This window comes from Cydia strobilella, chromosome 13 (assembly GCF_947568885.1).
Source record: "Cydia strobilella chromosome 13, ilCydStro3.1, whole genome shotgun sequence".
Taxonomy (NCBI): Eukaryota; Metazoa; Arthropoda; class Insecta; order Lepidoptera; family Tortricidae; genus Cydia; species Cydia strobilella.
In genome coordinates, this window is record NC_086053.1 from 14,565,926 (window position 1) to 14,585,599 (window position 19,674).

At 38.8% G+C, this 19,674-nt stretch overlaps 1 protein-coding gene across 1 annotated transcript in view; it reads right to left on the reverse strand.

The window, feature by feature from the left end:
- The window catches only part of LOC134746803 (sialin), a 67,795-nt gene that overhangs the window by 17,889 nt on the left and 30,232 nt on the right, over positions 1–19,674 (reverse strand). Inside the window, exons 5-8 of the mRNA XM_063681355.1 lie at positions 18,309–18,511; positions 8,992–9,078; positions 7,874–8,010; positions 5,675–5,824 (exon numbers count right to left, since the gene is read on the reverse strand). Of these exons, the coding sequence (XP_063537425.1) occupies positions 5,675–5,824; positions 7,874–8,010; positions 8,992–9,078; positions 18,309–18,511 (577 nt within the window). The remainder of the gene's footprint in view (positions 1–5,674; positions 5,825–7,873; positions 8,011–8,991; positions 9,079–18,308; positions 18,512–19,674) is intronic.

Below are 19,674 nucleotides of genomic sequence, written 5' to 3' on the forward strand. Positions count from 1 at the left end.
CTTACGTATAAAATAAATAATAAAAGTGTATAATCAGTGACAAATAAGGCACAGGCTAACTGGCATATGATTGGCGGTAAACTCGGGCGCTTTAATATGACCGCTAATGTGACCATGTTGGGGTCATAATGAAACCGGTCCAAATTAGGCGAGATATTTGTGGTGTGTCAAATATTTGACAACGTTTGTTGACAAAAAACATTAGTTTCTTGGAAAAAAGTGTGAGTCATGCATTGCCTTTTTGTCATGCATGCCAAATAAACGCCATGATTGTTAACTACATATTTAAAGTTTCGACGTGATCATTCCTAGAACCTTCAAGTGCCGCTGTTTTAGCAACATCCATATATTTTTCTATAATAAATAGAGAAGCTTAGGTGTAAAATAAATATATGTATAGTCAGTGTCAAATAGGCACGTGTTAATTGGCATATGATTGGCGGTAAACTCGGGCGCTTTAATATGGCCGCTAATGTGACCATGTTGGGGTCATAATGAGACCGTCCCAAATTAGACGAGATATGTATGGTGTGTCAAATATTTTACTTTAAGTTTGTTGACAAAGAATATTAGTTTCTTGGAAAAAAGTGTAAGTATTTGTATAGAGACTAATATCAAACATGACATTTTAGGAGCTGCGTTGGCAGTTAAGTATTTATTTATCATGTGACTACGTTGCCTAAAGTGGTTACTAGTAATTTTCAAATTGCCACCGACAACTATTTAGTTACTGCGACAATATATTTACTCTCAGATTAATAGACTATTATAGTCATTTAGACAAGATTGGTTATTTAAATTGATTGACTATACATGTACATTTACTTCAAGTACCTATGTAATGTGATTTAAGGTGTATTTTTTTGTATTAAATGTTTGCAAGTGACAGGCATCTAGTATCTGGTCTGAGTTCGATCAGGTGAATCATAAGAGCATCAGAATGTCATCGGGCGACGAGAATTCGAATTTTGCCCTGATTTGACCCAGACCACAGATTATCATAATATTTTTCAGAAGCACTGCCGACTGTCAGTAACAGTCGTCAAATCGCTAGACTCATTCTAATCATTGATATTGTTGTGTTGTTGTCGTTGTTGGTAGAAATGGCTCCCTTTGTGCACGCAGGGACCGTGCACAAAGGGAGTGTCCGTCTGTCACAGAATCTGTGTATCCGTCTGTCGCAGTTCTTTTTATACAAGATATCCAAAGTATGTAGCCATGTATTACGACAAAAAATGACTTCTAGGTATTAAGTTTGAAATTACACACCAAGAGATGATCGTTTTAATGATTCTTTAACAAGTAGGTTAAAAAGTTGGTATCTATAACTTACATTTTGAGATATCTCATGTCTTGACTCTCTAAATCCCTTAAAACCTGAAAAATATGAGAGTTATTGCATCATTTTCCTGGTAATCAAAGCGAGCTCGAGCGTATTATTCCACTACAACCGGTAGCTTATGTACTTACAGGGTTTTCATAACCAGCGCTACTAGGCGTAGTTCCCGCCTCTTGTAAATACTTACTTAAGTATGTTGTGCTAAACGTTGTCTGGTCTGATGGTGGTATGATAAATTAGTATACTGCCCTGACCTGATATAGTTATTTCAAATATTTATAACCAATAAATCATTTTTCATTTTCATTTTCATTTTCATTATACCTGCATAGTTATGTTTTATGCACACATGATTTTACCCAACGTTGCGAAGGTTTTTACCTAAACGTCATTTCTCTTTAGTTCCGTTTCTGGCTGTCAATAAAATATTTCGTCCCTGAAAGGTACATTAATAAATTCTTAGAATTTTCCACACAAATCATGGCGTAAAAATACACCTACCTATTTAACGCGTTAACTTAACGTGACATCGTTTCAGATAGATTAAGATCTAAAATCATTAAGACTAATGACGATACCTTGGCCTTCAAAGTTGCAGAATTATATTCCATTTTAAGGTCAATATGATAAATAATCAGAGCAAATTTCATGATTTTTGCCTTAATTGGCTGTCAAAAAACCTGGCAGTAAATTTAGATCGATTTCACTGGTAGGCGAGGTGTGGAAACCTGCTGGCTATAAAAGCTGAGGTGGACAACTTTTGGCTGATGCAATAGGGTGGGTGGCTTGCGTTATGCTTGTTTACAATCTTTGCTGCATGCAAGAGGGTCTTCAAGCGATTTAGAATCGTTAGTATATGACCAAAAGGTTTAAATTAGATAATGTTTAGTTTGAATCAAAACTTGCTAATTATTCAGTATTTAAGTTTAGAAATATTTACTCAAGGCAGGTTTTCAAGTATTTCTGTAGATGGAACTTAATAGGTAACTTGTGTTGCAGAAATGTGCCTAACTGACTATTTAATGATGGCTGTAAATTAATTTGTGAGAGGGGATGTCATGTATGTGTAGCTGTAGATCCTTTCTTTGAAGCAAAAGGTTCGTCAAATTATGGAATACTGACGTAAGACAACAAGACAATCACTGATGATTTATTTTCTATTTATTCCACGTGTTATGGCAATTTATTAATATGTCCTTTCAATTATAGGGAAATTACCGCAGTAATTACTGGCACTTGTAATAACTTAACTTGCACGTTTCAATAACTGGGGATTATCTCTAAATCTACACAAAACATTTTCTCACAATAGGTCATAAATCAATCATCAGCTAAATTGTAATTGTACATCTGTGGCCCTAGTGAAAAAGGGGAACAAGTCTCGCGCAGCTTAAGTGTAAAAGGGCATAAGTGTTACGTAGATTGGCCTTTTACAACTGCGCTGCCCGAGACTTGTACCCTTATTCACTAGGGCAACAGTTACATTCCCTCATTCAACTACTCAAATCGAAAGTAAGCGCGCTATAATATAACTGTTCTGGTCCTAAAACCTTAAGTGTGTTTCATCATTAGACACATAAGCCCTTTCATACAAGTACGGCGGCGGGACACGTGGAGGCAATGTAAACAAGCTGGTAACGGTTACTATGTTTGTTGTATATGGGACGTGTTGTGAGAACACAGGAAGCTCAGCTGCTAAGTGATACTGCATTTTCAGCTTTATTACAAGTTGAGTTAGGTTTAAATTGATAAATGAATTTTACATTTCATGTCAGTCCCTTACAGGTTAAGAAAAAAGAACATTTGAATGCCTGTTTTACAAAACGTTATATTAACTTAATTAAATTGAACATTGGAAAATTACGGCGCCGTACTGAAACCCGATATAACGTGGCAATTGATGCAAACACAGATAGCCGTTTTTCCATATGCAACCAAAGACTTTAAGGTGTGTCCTGTGTCCAGAAGTCCAGACCAGATCTAAGAATGCGCCGCGAGTACGCATGGTAGTTCGCTGTAGATTGCGCGCTTACGCATACAATGCGCTAATTAAGCGCACAATCTCCTGCAGACATGTGTGCGTGGTATTCGCTAGATCTGGACGCACCTTTGGGCAAAATACGTCGCCATCAAATATATTGGAGCTGCCAAGGTCTTCGTGAATATCTGAGCAAAGCCTCTATTATCAAGACGTTAAAGGGCATGTTCAGATATTTTTGATCACCTTGACCGCTCCAATATATTTGATGGCGACTGTAGTGACATACATACGCTTTTGTACATAGTAAGTACTATTTCATTAGCCTAAATCAAAATCTTTCATTAATACATGCGACATAGTGACCGCAAAGACGCAGTCATTATAACGAAATGACTGTTTAAGTCAATGAATGTATGCACGTGCAGAATCATGCACGTATATAATTTAATTGCATAGACATAGTCACCAGATGCAAATATAATTGCATTTCGTTGACAAGTTTTCAATTGACCCGCATAGTTAATAGGTTTGTATTGTAATGACTCATATCAATAAAGTAAACGTGACCTATCTGCAGAACGTAATTAAAAATTACTAAATAAATAACGTGTGTAAGCATTTTATTACGATACTGGTTGCAAACCCACCATAAAAATCAATGTCGCCAAGCGAATAGCGACCGACATGTTTGAACAAGTCCTGTCCTTTCGCTTGCTATTTACATGGTCACACTATTGCCTCCCGGGCGGGCTAGTGACGTCACATCTGAATTACCTTAGACATCGCAAAAACGACTTTAATAATAAGGTTATAAGCTTGAAAGTGAAATAGTAGAAATGAATGGATTTTGCTATAAAATATTTTTGCAGTATTCAAATTTAGACTTAGAAGTCTAAGACGCATGGTTTAAATTGGTGTATGTAGGTTAAATCGGATATAGATTAGTTTTAATTGATATCGCGGAAACTTGTAAAATATATAATCGTGCATAACATTGTGCTTTCCGGTTTTATGAGCAGTTACATGGATAGGTGTCATAATTGATAACCGTTAAATGGGACTTTAATTTATTAGTTGTTTCTTAGTTTCATTTATTTCCTGTTCCGTTACAGTATTGCGCTTTAATAGCATAGTTGACAAGTATTGTGGTCATAAATAGGTCATAAGACGAAATAGTGTTAGCTTTAATAAAAAGTAAAAGGAGTTAAGCCGCTTAGTCGTAAAAGAAGGCAGTAAAGGCATACGAGTTTTCACGGACAAACTTGGAAAATTCAACTATATGTACCCTAGGTACTTAGGTATTATAAATTTAACGATGTCTTTATCAGTTCGTCTTATTAAGGTATCGGAACGCGGATTTACGTACCTACGTGTACCTACTTTATCCGAGATTAAGTTATTACGAATTTGAAGTACATATCTACAGGTATTGCGAATTTTGGAAATAGTCTTTATAGGGCTACTATTATTGGGCGTGCCGGGCGTGCACTCTCTCTTCTAGTTTTTTTTTATACTACGTCGGTGGCAAACAAGCATACGACCCGCCTGATGTTAAGCAGTCTCCGTAGCCTATGTACGCTTGCAACTCCAGAGGAGTTACACGCGCGTTGCCGACCCTAATACTCCTCTCCCTCGTTGAGCTCTGGCAACCTTACTCACCGGCAGGAACACAACACTATGAGTAGGGTCTAGTGTTATTTGGCTGCAGTTTTCTGTAAGGTGGAGGTACCTCCCCAGTTGGGCTCTGCTCTAGATCTGGAATGACATCCGCTGTGCCGTGCCCTAACCACACAAAGCGAGATGTCATTCACAGTGCCCATACCTCTCTTTTGGACGTAGTTAAAGGACATACCCGGGTCCAATGAAAAACATTATACTTAAGTAGGTAATTATGATTCAATGACTTATATTATAGTCACGAGGTTTGGTTACCTTACCTACTTACTAAACCATGCCTAGTTGATTGCAAATATATTTGTAACCATATTGTGTAAAGTCAGGTAGAGTAAGAGAGCATAGTTTATTTTGCTCGGGGCAAGATAAACCGTTAAGTTCTTGTATACGTAAATATTTTTAAGTATCTTGCAACTGTTTATTCATTTTACTTACAAGTGTTTCTCCAGACAGCCCACAGTTTTTCTTACCCCATCTAACCTTGTACATTTATCTCCCAGGGGTATTCTGAGTAGAAATAACCCAAAGGTTAATGGATTTGCGAAAAACATTTAATGGTACACTTTTAAGTGAAAATGCCCAAATACGCAAGCCAAAAATGGTGTTGAATTATTACATTTTGATTATCTTTGCTGTCCCGAGTCCCGATTTGCAGTCAAAAAGGAAAAGTAAATACGTACGTGTTTGATGCTGTAGTGGAGGATGCTCTCAATATAAGTAGGCAGCTGGTTGACGACGGTGAAGTATCCGAAGACCGAGCAACCGTGAGTGATGATGATGGCCCACACGGGAGGGGAGGTGAGCATCTGGCACCAGGGGACGGGCATGTGCTGTGGACAATACGTGGTTGGTGTTAAGTTACGAATAAAGTATCGTAAACACGGGAGAGTATACGTAACTAGGAGAAGCTGCCGCACAATGGCATCATCTCAGCATCATCAAGAAAAATGAGTGAATGATGCTGTTTGACGGATTTTCCTGAGTACACCAGGGGGGTTCTAAAGCAAAGTTTTAATTTTTATATCGAATTTTTACTTTTTAATCACGGGCAAATGTCATAAAAAAATTCACACGGAAACTAGACTATATTTACGAGGGAAAACTCCAACCAAAACCTTAAAAGGTTAAAGTTCTATAGAAACAAAATACGAAAACATGACTTATTTTCAGTTGCATAGAGTTACCCTGCATACCATAGCAATATAATTTTGGTATAAAATAGGGATCTTGCCGAGCAAAATCTTAGAGCGAGAACCAGTTTACAAATTCGAAATATATTCCTAATAAAAATAAACAACGTTCTGGCCAAATGTAAACAAACCATAAGCTATAACAAATGGCAAAGTCATAGACCTAGCATTACATAGACCAGCTATACGCGTGCGCCCGTAAGGGATAGACATAGATGACGTCATAAACGTGGGGATACCATATTGGTAAAAATTACCCCAATATTTGATATCACGTTGGGGCGATTACCCTGGAGGCAAAGTTAGCTTGTTTGACGGTATTAAAAAATTGTTAAATAAAATGTCAATAGGCCGTTCTTTTTAGGCGTATAAACAATGAAATACCTCCTATAATTCGCGCAGGTGGTACAAAACTAAACATGTTTAGTAAATAAAACGTAAAATAAAATGTATTATGGGTTTTAATTTAAAGAAATCACAAATCGCAATCACACCAATTAATGTACACCACATTTAATCTTCACAACATTTGTTTATTTATTTTTTGGAATTAGAAGTACGAAAAAACTTCGAGGTCAAAATTACCCATAAAATTATGATATTTTCATCTGGTATCCCTAACATGATTGTTATGCAGCTAAATTAAGAAGAAGTTTAAAAATGGCTGACCTCAGACTCCTACCTACCTACGTAATTTGGGCGGATAATTTTACAAATAATGTTTTGTTAATTTGCGTAAATAATTGTGATATTTTTATTGAAATCGTTTGATTCTACATTGCTTTGAGTGTAACGTAATTTTACGATGTTATTCTCACATATTGCGTTAAGAGGAAGGTGTAAAATACCGTACTTACGTGTGAAAGGTTATGATCTCATATTTTTGCTCAGAGCGGCTATTACAGCCGATTACAGAACAATTCACCAGTATTTTATCAAAGTTCAAGCATTCAAAACGCTAACCATCACTATATTTCATAAGAGAAAGCACAATTTCATACAAAACAACGATAATTAAACAAGCAACGAACAAACATGACATGTCACGTACTTATTTGTTTGCCACAACCTCGGTTGTGGCAGCGGTGGAAAAGTGAAACTATGACAAGGACAAACAATAACAGCGCTTTCTCTGCTACTCCTACTGAAAGATACATAAGACTATCCCGTTCGGTCATTTTCCCCCACTCCTCATGACCGATCCAGTTATACTAGATTCATGGGCAAAGTGCAAGTAAATACAAACTAGCGTTGCACTGTTGCATTGGCAAACATTTTGAAGGCGTGGCGTGGCACAGTCTATGGTGACGTCATCGGCTCAAGGATGAGCCAACCTTGCTTTGAAGTCGCGTGAAAACTGAAAATAGATGAGTGAAAAATACTTACGATGTTTTCGCCGAGATTGAAATATAGGGATTGTATATATCCATTGTAGTTAACAGAAATTAAGTATTTGATTTTGGAATAACATTCACTGCTAAGCTAAAATCGTAGTGCGTACCATGTGTTTCTCGGTATATATGTAGAGAAAATCATTTGTAAAGGAGACCTGTCCTTAGGAAGAACTTTCAAGAAGTAGTTCCTCTCTGTGTCTGACATGCGGGGATGCTCGGCGGGAGAGTCGTATACAACAGTGAACCACGCCAGACACATCAAGCCGATTATATTCTAACTAGCTGTAATACTTACTCCTTTCTTCGCGTTTTCGTCCTGAGGAAGAACTTTCAAGAGGTAGTTCCTCTCTGTGTCTGATATGCGGGGATGCTCGGCGGGAGAGTCGTATACTACAGCGAACCACGCCAGAGACCACATCACCCCGATTATCCCTGGAAATTGTGATACAATTATTAAACGAATTATTATATTTATTATTTTATATGTCACAGTGAAATCTAAATTAAATTGTTCAGAATGGGCTCAAACCACGCTCAGTTACCAGAGTTGGTGTAAGCTGACAAATGAGTAGTTCTGTATTGCGTTGAGTAAGTTCCTGAGGATGTGTTGTGTATTATTAGAGGAGAAATCACCATACATCATTAAATAAAGTATTTAATACATAAAACCACGGAAAACAGGCATAGCTTAGGTAAATCACACTCCGACGACGCATTGGCGAGCGATCCTCGTGTGACAGTTCGGGACGCGCCACACGTAGTGTGACCATCGACACCAATCGTAGGGCTGCACCCGAGCAATCCACATAATCGGTTATCAGTATGATGTACAATCGGAAAGATAGGGTAAGGGGTAAGGGTAAGGGTAGGGGACCATAAGGGTATGCTTAAGTATATGCCACCACATCATATCCTTTAGCCGCTCAGAGGCCACTAAAAACGTTTTCCATTCGACTGTATTTTGTTTGAATCTTTAATGAATGAAATGAATTTGTCCTGGCAAGTTCTGATTCGTGCCTGTTCTACCGTCTGTACAATGGGAAATGTTCTAAAGAACTTTTTGGTTTGGTGCCACCGTCGCGTTATTACCACCGCACCTCCCGCCAAAGAAACAAAACTCATCCTCACTTTCTTGACAAGTGGCAAACCAAGAACAAGCGGGCATCTCGCTCGTTTATGCCCAGAACGTGCAAGTTGTAAAATGAGCTACCTGAGGTGTTTCCCTTGCGCTATGACATGGGGTTCTTCAAGAAGCAGGTATTTAGGGCTCTCAAAGGTTGGCAACGCATAAGTGGCTCCTCTGATGTTGCTTATGTCCATGGGCGGCGTTGACTGCTTCCCATCAGCGTTACCCGAAGCGTTAGTGTCTAGTTACCAACTATACTAAATATAAATGTTGAAGTAGTGGCTTACCAGTGAAGTAGAAGGACGATTCCCACCCTAGATGCGCGATGAGGAACCCGCAGATCGGCATAGTAATAGCCGCACCGAGAGAAGACGCTGCAGAAAGAAACATTACATTGATTAATATAATAAATTTCGGCTATGCACAAAATTTAAATGGTTCTTTAATGCTTAAGTCATTCCTGACCTGGCCACGGCCTGCGGGTAAGGTTTCCCGTCAGATTTTCCGCTGACACTGAAATGTCAAGATTTGCCCGCCGTGTCTGTCTGTATGTCTGTATTCGAAAAGTACTCAACAGATTTTTATGCGGATTTTTACCTACGAATAAAGTGATTCTAGAGGAAGGCTTAGGTGTATAATTTGTGAAGGTTTTGTGTAAATTGGTTGAACTACCCGTGCGAAGCTAGTCGCTAGTTAAATAATAAAATAAATATGAATTCATCACAATAGAAAAAACCATTCAGCACGATAGATTATAAACGCAAATTAGGCGGAAAATCACTTTGTTAGATTTACTTCCGTAGCGAATTGTAAAGCGTTTCAACCTCACGAGTGGCACTAATGACACTTGTAATTATTCTCTAGGTACACAATGTTGCAGATGGAGTGATATATCATTTATGGGATTGGATTGTACGTCGCCATCACCTATATCGAAGCGGACAAAGTGCTCACAAACAACTGAACACGCATCTATTGTTAAGGCGTTAAGAGTGCGTGTAGTAATCCATCATTTGGACTTTGTTGATTTTTGACCGACTACTTGGTTTGTCATACGAAGATTGTCTTATAGAAAGCTTTAATAATAATAATAATAATAATAATAATATTGTTTATTTCAAGTTTTAAACTCATACAGTAAAATAAAATAAGGTAACATAAAACTTAAAAATACAATACAATACAATGATGCGGAAGCTATAAATAGATCCTTTGTTAAATTATACCTTAAATAAGTACATAATTATTATTTACCATTTTGGTTCAGGTGCACGGCCGTCCAGTGTTTTAGGATGTTATTGCTCGGGTTTACAGTAAACAGCGCCAGAATATCATTTTGCTGCGAGTTTTGCCATACGTTTGCCCAGACCGAAGCTATGCGGGACCTCATGATTGCATAAAAATCAGGTACTCCCGCATTAGCAAACATGGTCTTAGCACTGCAGTAACGAGGTTGTTTCATGAGTATTCTGAACGCATCGTTATACTGAACCCGAAGCGCGTTATATGAGCGTTTGGTGTAGTTACACCAAAGTGAGCATGTATAAAAGCACTGACAGAATGCCCTAAACAAGGTAATTTTTACGTCAGTGGTGCACTTGGAGAATCTTCGCGACAGCATGTTACAGCGGACCGCGAGCGCGCGGCGCTCTCGCTCCATGTCCATGTCGTCGCGAAGGTTCTCCGTTAGAAAATGGCCTAAGTACTTGAAAGATGCTACGACCCGAACCGGTGAACCATTCAAATAAACTGGCGGAACTACCTCCGGACCCTTGCCGTATCTGAAAACGAGCAGTTCTGTTTTTAAAATATTAATTGGAAATAATAGGCAAGATACTAAATTACAATTATAGTACACAATTGTATTTTTTCCGTAGGTTGTTACGTTTTTCTTTCTCTTTATTATTCTTCTTATATTTCCGCAAGGTAGTAAAAAAGTCGATTTTCATGATATTTTTTTTACTTCCAATATTATTTAAGTAAAGGGTAAATTTTTAAAACAATGTCCAGTAATGAAGAAGAATTATAAAAAAAGATGCAATATAATTGATCTGAAGTTAGTTCTCCCCTAATTTTCATTTTACTATTGACTGCTATTATATTGCACACAACTGTATATAGACATTAGACAAACGTACACATATATATGTGTAGTCTACACTGTAGACTGTAGATTTATTAAGCTGTGGGTTAAGTAATTCAAGTGCGTGTCATGGTTACATACTTGTGCAATAGAACGTACTTTCCCTTACATACGTGTCTCATGAAACTAACTAATTATTTTGCTCAGTGATCTAAAAAGAATCTTGGCCTCCGAAACGAGGGCGTGCCCCTTGTCCCGATCCTGCGCAACTTCCTGCCAGTCGCGAAGATGAAGCAGATCCGACGCCACACTGTCTTCCCAGCGATACCGGGGCCTGAACCAGCGAAGTCTGTGGGCTTTCGTTTCGCCGATGATATTGTGTCATGAAATCATGAATGATTTTTTCATACCCGTTTTTATTGTTGTAGAGTGTAGTTCGATGCGCTTGCCAAGTTCAAGAGCAAAACAAATGCCGATCCGTATCGGTCAATGTCAAACAAGCCAAACAACTGTTTTGTGTCGCTTGTTGTTATGGAGATACTCATCACGAGCTTGCCAAAAAGTGGTGTTTGCGCTTTGGCATGAATATGTGGCTTAACATCAGAGAAGGGTGTTTATGTTTTTTTTAGGGTTCCGTACCCAAAAGGTTTACGGGACCCTATTACTAAGACTCCACTGGCCGTCTGTCTGTCACCAGACTGTATCTTATGAACCGTGATAGCTAGACAGTTGTAATTCTCACAGATAATGTAAGTATGTCTGTTGCCGCTATAACAACAAGTACGAAACCCTCGGTGGGCGAGTCATCTAACCCCATGTCATCCAGAAAAAAAAAATCCATAAGACGATCTTCGTCTCAGAGTGTACTAGTAGTCCATCATTCGGACTTTGTTGTTCACTCATAGGCGACACTATATCATTTAGGTCCTCAAGCAAACAAACAAAATCAAATATTTGGGTAAAAATCAACAAAAAAGTCTGAATGGTGGATGGGTACACTGAGACGAAGGTCGTCTTTTTTTTATACCACGACGGTGGCAAACAAGCATACGGCCCGCCTGATGGTAAGCAGTCACCGTAGCCTATGGACGCCTGCAACACCAGAGATATTACATGCGCGTTGCCGACCCTTTAAAAACCCTATAGAAACAGATATTTTTTTCTGGATGACATGAGTTTAGATGAAAAAGCTTTGATTGGAAATAATAGGCAAGATACTAAATTACAATACGTTTTTATTAGAATTTCCGCGAGGTAGTAAAACAGACGATTTTCATGATATTTTTTTAAATACTTCCAATATTATTTAAGTAAGGTTACAGTTAATCTTGAAACAATGTTAAGTAATGCAGAAGAATTATAAACAAAGATTCAATATAATTGATCTAAAGTTATAGTTATCCCCTAATATTCATTCTTCTATTGACTGCTATTATATTGCACACAGCTGTAAATGTGTATCGATATTATTTCTTACACAAAACCTAGTTAGTACCAGACTTCAGCGTGTCCTATATTTTTCGCTGAAAATTACAAACAGATTCAGGTCACCGACGCAAATATATTCTGAGCTGAATCAAATTACAGAGGCAACGAATGAAAAGTCAAACGGTTAATACATTTATATGGCAAGAGGCCCGATGGGGTGTTCTTAGTTCCTTGGAGCCTTGGAGCTTGGGTTGGGACGGATGTTAGTGTGGGATGCTACCTGCGTAGACACACTGGCACTGTTCCACCACTTCCACCTCCAACGGACTGCGGAGCGGCGGAAAGCGCCGAAATTTTAAAGTGTTAAAAATATAAGAGCCTCGGTAGAGAGTACCATTTTGTACCATATGGAGTTGAAACTCTATGTCCATGGGGCCCCAGCGCGCACGAGTTGTTTGCAGAAATCGCGAAGCGTCTGGTTGACGTAACTGGTGACCGAAGAGCTGGCGGCGTATTTTAGATTTAAGCTAGTTATTAATTTCGTTTAGTGTATCTCTCAAAGAAAACGCAAATACCTACCGTTTTGATACCTCCTACCTACACAAAAATACAATGGAGTGACCTTCAACGCGCCGCTCCCCGCACCGCGCGCGCCGACACAACGCTAGGGTTGCCGACGCTTCTTTCAAATACTTAGGTGTCTTAGGTAGATATCTAGCTATAAATGTGTCGTAAAAAACATTACCTACATCTTTAAAATAATTTAATAGTACCTATTACGAAGCTTGTAACTATCGTAAAAATAACAACAGTAGGTGTAAGTACCTATATTGAGAATGTCTACTTACTTTTCCTCATCCGTCGAAAGAGGAAAAAACTATACTTTTTATTTGTTTTGTTGTTTCTGCATCCATCCACACTACAAGCTGTGTTATTTGTTCGTGACGAAGACAATTCTTTAGTATAGCGCGCGGTGACGTGCGTGCGTGAGCGCGTGTGGCAACCAACTGGCTAGCTTGAGTCCCGCCGGCGGGAAGCGAGTCGTAGGTATAAATCCGAGCTCGCGCGGAGAGTTCCATAGGCCTGCCCATAGTAACAGTTGCTAAGTATAATCCCAAAACCTCCCTGGCAACGGGAATGCACTTATTTTTTTGCCACCGTGTATAAGCGCATTTTCACCGTATTAAATACCTTAAGATGTTCCTTAGTCTCTATAGAACGTATCTTCAGGAATTCTCAATACTCATTATTCTGGAGACCTTCACCATCAACAGCACAACATACAAAGTAGCACCCAAGTACAAGCAATTTGGCGGTTACTCAAGGAACTGGCTAAATTTCACGCTCAATACGAAGGCTATTTCCTTATAAACAAATTCGCACGCACGCCGAAGGAGATGGAAAGATAATGCATGCGAATAATCTTCCTTAAATACGCCTAGACCTACTTCGGTGACAAGGTCGGTGCTTTTATGGTGAGATTATCTGGTCTTTAATCCTATTGTAGCACAATAGATGACGTTTACAGAGCGATTGTAATTGGTCATCCATGATTTTTTTGAAAAAATCCGAACAGTGTTTGGAAACAAGTGAAGTTAAAGTGACACTCACAAAGTTCCATCTCCCCCTTTCAGCTCCAGCCCCCTAAACGTGTGATGTAATTAATGGATGACCCCTAATGAAATTTATCGATTGACGCAGTGTCTATTGTGGAATTTTTAGACAGTAAGTAAGTACGTCTAACATAATTAATGTCATTACCGGGTCTAACGCGATTAAATTTCATTATTTTACCCTTTTTTCCGACGTTTCAATTTGTTTGAACCAAAAAAAGGTAAAATGATGAAATATAATTGCGTTAGACCCGGTAATGACATTAATTATGTGTAAAAAACGCGGGAGTTTAAAGTGTTACTGCAGACGTCACAGACCACTTACATCATTTTGTTATTACTATTATTATTTTAACTGAGAGCACTGGTGGCCTAGCGGTAAGAGCGTGCGACTTGCAATCCTAGGTCGCGGGTTCAAACCCCGGCTCGTACCAATGAGTTTTTCGGAACTTATGTACGAAATATCATTTGATATTTACCAGTCGCTTTTCGGTGAAGGAAAACATCGTGAGGAAACCGGACTAATCCCGACAAGGCCTAGTGTACCCTCTGGGTTGGACGGTCAGATGGCAGTCGCTCGTAAAAACTAGTGCCTACGCCAATTCTTGGGATTAGTTGCCAAGCGGACCCCAGGCTCCCATGGAGCCGTGGCAAAATGCCGGGACAACGCGAGGAAGATGATTATTATTTTAACTTATACCGACTCACAAAGGCATTACTGCGATATAAGTCATATTTTCTACGATTTTACCTGCTACGTTCACTGCTGGTGATATCATACTACAGTAGAACCTCGATTAACCGAACTAATTTAGACCGAGACTAGTTTCGGAACGATATCAAACAAAAACTAAACCTTTTTACATTATTTAAAACAGTAGGTACACTATATTAAAATTTGACGTAACAATTAACGTTAAAATGAAAAACATCAATAAAAAAAACAGAAATTTAGGGTTCGGATAAACTAAAGCAGCGTTCGAATAATCAAGGTTCTTTTTTATTGTAACAAAATTGATTGTCAGACCTATGATACGAGTCAAAGTTTACAAATAAATATCTGATTCTAAAGTCCGATATGCCGGCAATATATTATGGTTGATAAGAAACATTTGCCTTGAATATTTCCGTTATAAATCTGTGGGTACTACGCCACTCAATCGGCATTATTATCGGGCCTTCATTGCATCACATTATGCATCTATAGAGCTTCTTTGTCGAAAAAGAGCAGTCATGCAGTATATTATAAATGCTTTTTAGTGTTTCGTACAAAACCTTGTTCACGGAACACTTATGGGATCACGGTCTTGCAAATCAGTTAAATGCGTTTTTTGTATCTATAATTAAAATTATACAAAATGAAAAACATACAAAAGCTAATAACTAAGATTATTACATTTTCATGCAAAAAATTGGATAGTGGATAATATTCATTCGGACTATTTACAGGATTAAGTTTTTTTTAAGATAAACTTTGCGTCGTAGATGGGTATTTACAATAAGCGATCATTAACTAAGCTTGATAGGCTACTTCAAGTTAGTTTTACTTTATTTCTTTCATCGTTTCCCTTAGATATAGTTTGATTGATATTATTTCTAATCCCCGTTTTATTTTCTAAACAACTAGCCGGTAGGTACCTTTCAACGAAGATATGTTGTTTTTTAAATTCGCAAAAACTTCCTCATTGACATGAGGAAGTTGTGTATCTGTTACTTCCAGAATGTTCTATGACTAGATATCGCCAGTAATTATTATGCAAAAGGACTATTGTCACGAGATCTATGATCTATGCCATTGTAATGGTGTGTGGGGTTATTTGAAAGTCAGATTGGTCGTAAAATGAGGAATGCTTAGACAGGCGGCCCGACAGCTGTTAAGTCATAAAAAACCGGCCAAGTGCGAGTTGGACTCGCCCACCGAGGGTTCCGTACTTTTTAGTATTTGTTGTTATAGCGGCAATGGCAACAGAAATACATCATCTGTGAAAATTTCAACTATCTATCACGGTTCGTGAGATATAGTCTGGTGACAGACAGACAGACAGGCGAACAGCGGAGTCTTAGTAATAGGGTCCCGGATTTGTTTTTACCCTTAGGGTACGGAACCCTAAAAACGTGGTCGATTACAACATTTTTAACACTTGAGGTAGACACACGTAGGACGAATATATAATTTAATTAATTATCTACGCAACGTGCAACCTATAGGCAAATACACTAAATATTAGATATTAATTCTTCATTACTAGTATTTTAAGCAATCCGAATCTATTATCCAGAAGGGCAAGTTTCTGTTACAGGCTGTTCCGCTAGTAAACGCTTTTCAATTTAATATTTAAATAGAGTAGATACTCTACTCAGACATTAAACACTGGAGTTATAAGCAATTATAGAATCGATTAAGACAGCAGGTGATGTGTCAAGCATGTTATCTCGAACTTATTCGTCACACTACGTGCTGTACTGAGTACTGACGTTACACGTGCCTTGAGTTTCACAATGTAACGCCACACTGTGGTTACTACCTAATTAAACTTCTAACTGAAAATAAGAGACATTTCCCCTTTTATCCCTATAAGTAAAACGTTTTTCTGCGAACCAGACAGCTATCATATTGCACGTTAAAAAACAGAATTAAAGCAACGTCAACAGCAGATCGGTTCGACACGCACTGAGAACAAAATCCCACCGTAACCTTGTAATGTAACCACGTGCGGTTAAAATAGCCCGCACCTTCTCGGAACACCGCTTAGCAACTGTTGCAGGGTTAAATCGCGCGGTCAACTATAGCCGGCCAATCAGGGCGCGCGAACGCAGTGACGTCAGCGACCACGCCTGCGCGCGCCTCCGCGCCGCCATGCCACTTTCGAACGCGATAACAATTCAAACGCAAGCGCAATTAGACCGTTATTCTTAATGCTTAGAGGTAATTTGCTCTGGTGAGCCGGTATAAGTGTGAAAACCAAATTTTTTTAACCACATAGGCGGTCTAACCTACGCTACGATGGCTTACAATTTCAAGGGTCAGATTAGCGTTGCTGTTCTCAAAGCCAAGTTTGCGGGAACTTGCCCAAAACCACTAAACAGACACCGCAATTCACTACCAATACATACAGCTCTTATTAAAAAAAAGAGCAAACCGCCGCCCGTATTACTAGCGAGGACCGATTGACTCAAATAAATGACACTAATAAAAAAAAAGTTTTGTTTGGAAAAAAATCAACTAAAAGATCTAAACCTTTCTTGTGAATCTGTTCTGTTAACTCGTGGGTTCCAGCTCCTTGGCACAACAGCGTTTGTGTATCGTAGGATTCGTATTTCGTAGGTGTTTACAAGATTGGACGAGACAAATGCTCGCTAGCCTTCAACAAATGATTGGAATTACAACAGCTGACGTCGACCGATTCTTATTTCGATAAAGACCCGCGGTCAAGGCAAAAATTGTTAGAATTGCGAACTAATTATCAATTGGCGACTTAAATTGTCTTGTTTTCATTTCGCAATGGTATAATTCACGTCGTCCTGTTAATAGATCATTCATCTTAATTGATCCGTCGTCGTTTGACGAATGAATGAATACGCAAAAGTTAAGTACCTATACAAACATATGAGGAATCAACTAATCACCGAATGAAGTCATCGTTTTTTAAGACTTAGTGCCCTTAGTGGAGAAACAAAAGGCACAAGCAGAAGAAAATAACAGAACAGTAAATAAGTCGGTATAGGTTTTTTTAACCTGATATTGTTAATTTCATTTCTGTTCCATATTGTTTTTCGAAGCATAGGATCCGGTAACAGAAGGAGACCTAACATACAACTATTAGAATTAGGGTAGTTTTTGTTTCAATAGCTACAACATAATAGGACTGCTGGAGAATTATTCTTCATTAATAGTTCTTCTATTAATTAATAAGAATTTTTACAGTTCTATGACGCGACAGTTTCTTGGAATTAACGGGCAGAACTCAATCAGAGTAGTTAATATTATCAGTTACGCCTACATTTAATATTATCGACCAACCGGAAACCGCAAACTGTCCACAGTTGATGTCAGTCATCTTACTCATCTTGCAACGTAGTAAGTATTAGTTGCTAAGTGCATTGGGATTGTATTAATCACGCATTAAAAGTGTGGTTAGCTATTAACATTAAGAAACCGTTCTACATAAAATAAACACTAACAAAGTCTATAAGGTTCTTGTGTTTGGCATGTGCTCTTGTGCTTGGCAATTGTTTTTCAAAAATGTATTTTGACTGAAGTCGGCAGCGCACCAGGGCTTAGGAGAGTCACAACACTTCCCAAGGCTTACCCATCATGTTTGACATGAACTTGGACCTGTCCATGAGCGGGATTTATTTAGAAGTCCATCCGGGATCCATATAGCTCCAAAAAGGAAACAGGGGTACTCGGAAGGCGACAATCTAGCCTGGCTTCGGCTGCGGTAGCGCCATGGCATGTTGCTGAAGAATTATGACTTACCCATCATATTAGACATGAACTTCGATCTGTCCATTGGTGGAATCCATTTGGAAGCCATAGGCAGGATGGCTGGCCACGTTGCTCCCAGTAGGAAGCCTAGGAGGACTCGGAGGGCCACAATCCACCCGAAACCGGCAGCGGCGGCAGCAGGGCTTAGGAGGGTGAGGATGCTGGCTAGTAGGGTGCTGTAGCCGAACACTCGTCTGTAAACAAATTAAAATATTAGTCTTGGTTCAAAAAGTTAACAAACTAAGGCAACCTTTCTAGAGCTCTAATTGTAGTGTCCGATGACACCCTCCATCACCTCTATTGGCAATGACTTAAGTTTAAAGATGACATTGCATTGTACTTGGACACAGAACTCGGACGTCTACCTACGCTAGTTCGAGGAATCGACCAATAGCATTAATTGTAATCCAGTGGAGCAGAGATGAGATGTGGATTACAACCAGTGTTATTGGTTGATTCGTCTCATTTCCGCCTCAGTGAAAAGGCAGCTTAAAGATCTTGGTGTCCGATCCCGTATTTTCCTATCGGGCGAAATGTTCAAATCATAGATCAGTTCCGTGTCAATGAATTTGTTACTTTGTAATGGCGCTTATCTTATTTATTTAGGACCCTTTCCGGTTGCACTTTGACCCAGGGGACTGTGAATTCTGTGTTGTGAACTGGTAAGTTAATTTAATTCAATTGGGTATGGGTATTAGACCGTAAATCCGTGCTCCGATCTGACATGGAACCCTCAATCAATTTCAATAAGTTGATAATTTATCCTCATTACTTAGTAGGTATTTTTTCAAGGATAACTCTTTTGCCGCATTACCTATTAATAAAAACATTTTGCCATATACCTACATTTCTTGGATAAAAGTCGATATTTCGATAACTCATCGTCAAACAATGTCCCAGCTAAAATCCCTTCTTCATTTTGCGCATAGCAACGCCAAATGCCGAGTGCATAGTGCAACTAACCAGTAACCATATTACCCACCTAAGTAAGTACATTGCTTCCATAAAAAACCGGACAAGTGCGAGTCGGACTCGCCCACCGAGGGTTCCGTACTTTTTAGTATTTATTGTTATAGCGGCAACAGAAATACATCAACTGTGAAATTTTCAACTGTCTAGCTAACTCGGTTCATGAGATACAGCTTGGTGACAGACAGACGGACAGTGGAGTCTTAGTAATATAATCCAGTTTTTACCCTTTGGGTACGGAACCCTAAAAACACGCTAACATTTTGCGAGTGACACACGACGCGATAAGCGATGCGGGCGGCTGGAATGTTCGACGGGTTTTCAGTAGCATTATCAAACATGATTCAGACTAATATGTACGCATCACTTGGTACAGTGGGTTATATTA